This window comes from Acanthisitta chloris, unplaced genomic scaffold (assembly GCF_000695815.1).
Source record: "Acanthisitta chloris isolate BGI_N310 unplaced genomic scaffold, ASM69581v1 scaffold38050, whole genome shotgun sequence".
Taxonomy (NCBI): domain Eukaryota; kingdom Metazoa; phylum Chordata; class Aves; order Passeriformes; family Acanthisittidae; genus Acanthisitta; species Acanthisitta chloris.
This window is the reverse complement of record NW_008651803.1, coordinates 1748-5168: the sequence shown is the minus strand read 5'-3', so window position 1 is coordinate 5168 and position 3421 is coordinate 1748. Positions and strand designations below refer to the sequence as shown.

Genomic DNA, 3421 nt, shown 5'->3' with positions numbered 1-3421 from the left:
TCAGCTGTTTGGGAACTGGGAAAATCCTGTTCTTGGAAGAAACTTAAGCTACTTAAAACTTTTCAACCTAGCATGGGAAGTACTGATACTTTCAGATTGCTTGGGGGCAGGGGATCTAGCAAAGCAGTTTTGCTTATGAGAGCTCTCTTGGGCTGCTGCACACCAGCAGGTGAGCTCTCCAGGGATCAGAGCAGTGTTTGCATCGTGCTGTGTCCATTTCCATTATTCCCCACCCTGAAATCAGGATCTCTGTAAGAAACCAGTGTTCCAGCTCCCATTCCCACACTCAGGACCTTCCTTTGGAGGTTCCTGCTGTGGGATTAGTGCTGGCAGAGAGTATCTGTTTCAGGATTATTCCTCAGGCTGCTCGGGGAGAAATGCAGTCAGGGCCTCTGCGTCCGGAGCTCGGCAGAAATGGTTTTGGCTGTAAATGATGACTTTGTGTGTCTGCTGGTGTCTCCTGTGGGTTCTTGACCTTTGTGGTTGCAGACTTGAAAGGGGTGAACATGTGAGCTGTGCAAACTGCTCTCCTTGCAGGAGGGTGTGCACTGGCTGAAAGGCTATTCTTTAATGTTTTCCCTTCCAGAACCCTAATGCCAATCCCAGACCCACAGCCCAGGACTTGGCTGGATTTTGGGATCTCCTCCAGCTGTCCATTGAAGACATCAGCATGAAGTTTGACGAGCTGTACCACCTGAAAGCTAATAGCTGGCAATTGACAGAGACACCGGAGAGAAAGGTGAGTGTGGGGCAGTGCGAGTGGCCAGAGCGCCTTGCACACATTTTGGATATCTGAGGTCTGTTTCTGTCTGCAAACAGATGCTCTCCAGGCTTCTGCCATCCTGCACTTGTGTAATCTCACAGCCTTGAAAGGCACTGAGGCCATTCTTTTTGAGTAATAGTGGGAACAATTTTGTACAAGGGGAAAAGGTGTTAGGATGGAGAGCCCAGAGTGGTTAAAGCAGTGGTGCAGGGGCCTCTAGTGTCCCCAGCACTGTGTGAATGAGTTTTATTCCTGGTGCCTGAGCAGTGTCAAAAAAAACCCTGGAACCTCTTGAAAGTACTGGAGAGGAGTGTCCCTGGCTCTGCAGGTCAGGGCAGCATATTAAAACTGTGCAGTTTCAGATCAAGTGGTGTCTTTACATCACCTGTGGTGTGCTCTGACCTACAGCTGGGCCAGTCTGTGAACTCCAGGCCACTTCAGAAGGCTCCTGTAACCATGAAACCTGCATGAAGCTGTGTCAGGGGAGGGTTAGGTTGGATGTTAGGCAGAGGTTCTTCCTCCAGAGGGTGTTTGGGTACTAGAACAGCTCCCCAGGGCAGTGGTCATGGCCCCAAGCCTGACAGAGCTTAGGAAGCATTTGGTCAATGCTTTCAGGCACAGGTTGGATTGCTGGGGTCTCCTGTACAGGGCAGGAGTTGGACTGGACGATCCATGTTGTGGATCATCTATCTCCAGGTCGTGGACTTCCCATTCCTGGAAGTATCCAAGGCCAGGTTGGACACTGAGCCATCCAATCCGATCTAGTGGAAGGTGTCCCTGCCCTTGGCAGGGGGTTGGAACTGGATGATCTTCCAATCCAAACCATTCTGTGATTCCTCGCGGGTCCTTTCCAGCACAGGACATTCTATGAAACGCGATGTGGCGTTTCTAGAAACTGGAGAAGCTGATTTTGATGAGTGTCTTGCTCAAGAGCTGCTCCTGCTTCTCTCCTCTGACACTTGATCTCACTGAGCGCCTCACGCCATCAGGGCCCCACCAGGTCAGCGCAGGCATCTGCGTGCACATGTTTATTTTCGGTGTGGGTTTTTCCTTACTGTCTCCCTAAAGGAAGAGAAGAAACCACCCCCTCCAGTGCCAAAGAAGCCAGCCAAGTCCAAATCGCAGCTGAACCGGGACAAGGCGTCCGACTCGGACAAGCAGCGCCAGGAGGCGCGGAAGCGGCTGATGGCAGCCAAGCGCGCGGCATCCGTCCGGCAGAACTCGGCCACGGAAAGCGCCGACAGCATCGAGATCTACGTCCCCGAGGCACAGACCCGGCTCTGAGCACAGGGCTTTTTGTAAGTCATTAAAGAGGAAACAAAAAGGTTCTCTCGACACTAGTGTGATTTGTTCTGTCTAGAGACAATGAGCCATCCTTGAAAAGGGCTCCTGAGTTGGCTTTTTTCTCTCAGCTTTAAGTAATGAAGATTTTGACAAAAAAAGGTGAAAACATGCAAAAAAAAAAAAAAAACAAACCCAGAAAAAAGAACATGCCCCTCGTTTTCTCCCTGGCTGTGGTGTCACTGAACGGACTGGACAGACTCCTGGGCACTCTCCAGCCCCTCGACGGGGAACTGCAGTCTTTTTACTTGTTCTATCTCATGAGAATTATTAGCCTGTTTACAAGAAAACAAAAGAGGACAAGAAAACATGAAGCCTTGAGCACTTGCCATGCTGTGTTCTTCCTCCTCCTCCGATCCGTTCTGCCCTTCTCATCCTTTGTTTTTCCCTCCTCCCTCTCTCCCACCCCTTGCATGGCTTCCGTTCCCCGCCCGAGCCTCCCTCTCCGCGCGGAGAACCGGTCAGCGTGCCCTGCTGCCAGCAGCTGCCTCGGGCTCCTGTTCCTTGGGACGGGGTGGGGGAGGACGGGGCAGGGCTGTATCCTCCACCGGAGTGAGGGGATCTGTGGAATGTACTGCAGAGGGGCCGAAATGCAGCCCAGAAGCAAAATGGTGCAATATGCTGGCAAAGAGGGAAGGGACAGCGATCCCGAGAGCCAGACCCCTGCGGGCACAGGAGGGGAGCTGAAGGACCACAGAGCACGAGCCACATCCCTTTGAGTTTTCTCCTCTTCCCTTCCTGAATTATTTCCCTTGACTTGCTTGTGGAGACAGAAGCTGCTGCACTGGGAGCTGTGTGAGGCCGGGGCTGCTGGTGCTGGTGCTGGTGGAGGAGAGCTGTGTGTGTACAGGAGGGCTGGGGTGGCCGGGGCAGGCTGCCTGCCTGTATGATGTGTACATATGCACATATACACTTAGTAGTACCTGTATAGTAATTCCTACACACGTATACCTGCCCACACACACCGTGCAGGTGGGGACACACACCTGGGTGAGAGTGGGCAGATGTATAGCATATATTTTTACATGTACTATATCTAGATGTGTGTAAAAGTGTGTGTAAAAATATATACCCTGTGTGTAAGCAGATGACTATTTTTTCCTTATCTCCTGCTCTCTGGGTAGAGGAAGGATTGCTCAATATTTTTTAGCCCATTTTGCCCTTTGTAGGTCTCCTTTCCAGCCTGGCTCCTCACAGCCAGAGCTGCCACCACCCGATTCTTTGCCACCCCCTCACACTCTAAAGGTTTTTGTCCCATCCTGAGGGATTTGCTGGGGATTTATTATTTTTTTTCCTCTTCACATGTTTGGACAAGTT

General features: G+C 51.4%; 1 protein-coding gene across 1 annotated transcript in view; it reads left to right on the top strand.

Annotated features, from left to right (window-relative positions):
- DLGAP4 (discs, large (Drosophila) homolog-associated protein 4) overlaps nucleotides 1-2205 on the top strand; it is a 7828-nt gene extending 5623 nt beyond the window's left edge. The window contains exons 6-7 of the mRNA XM_009074677.1: nucleotides 587-739; nucleotides 1832-2205. Coding sequence (XP_009072925.1) covers nucleotides 587-739; nucleotides 1832-2047 — 369 coding nt within the window. The 3' untranslated portion in view covers nucleotides 2048-2205. The remainder of the gene's footprint in view (nucleotides 1-586; nucleotides 740-1831) is intronic.
- Nucleotides 2206-3421: the final 1216 nt, after the last annotated feature.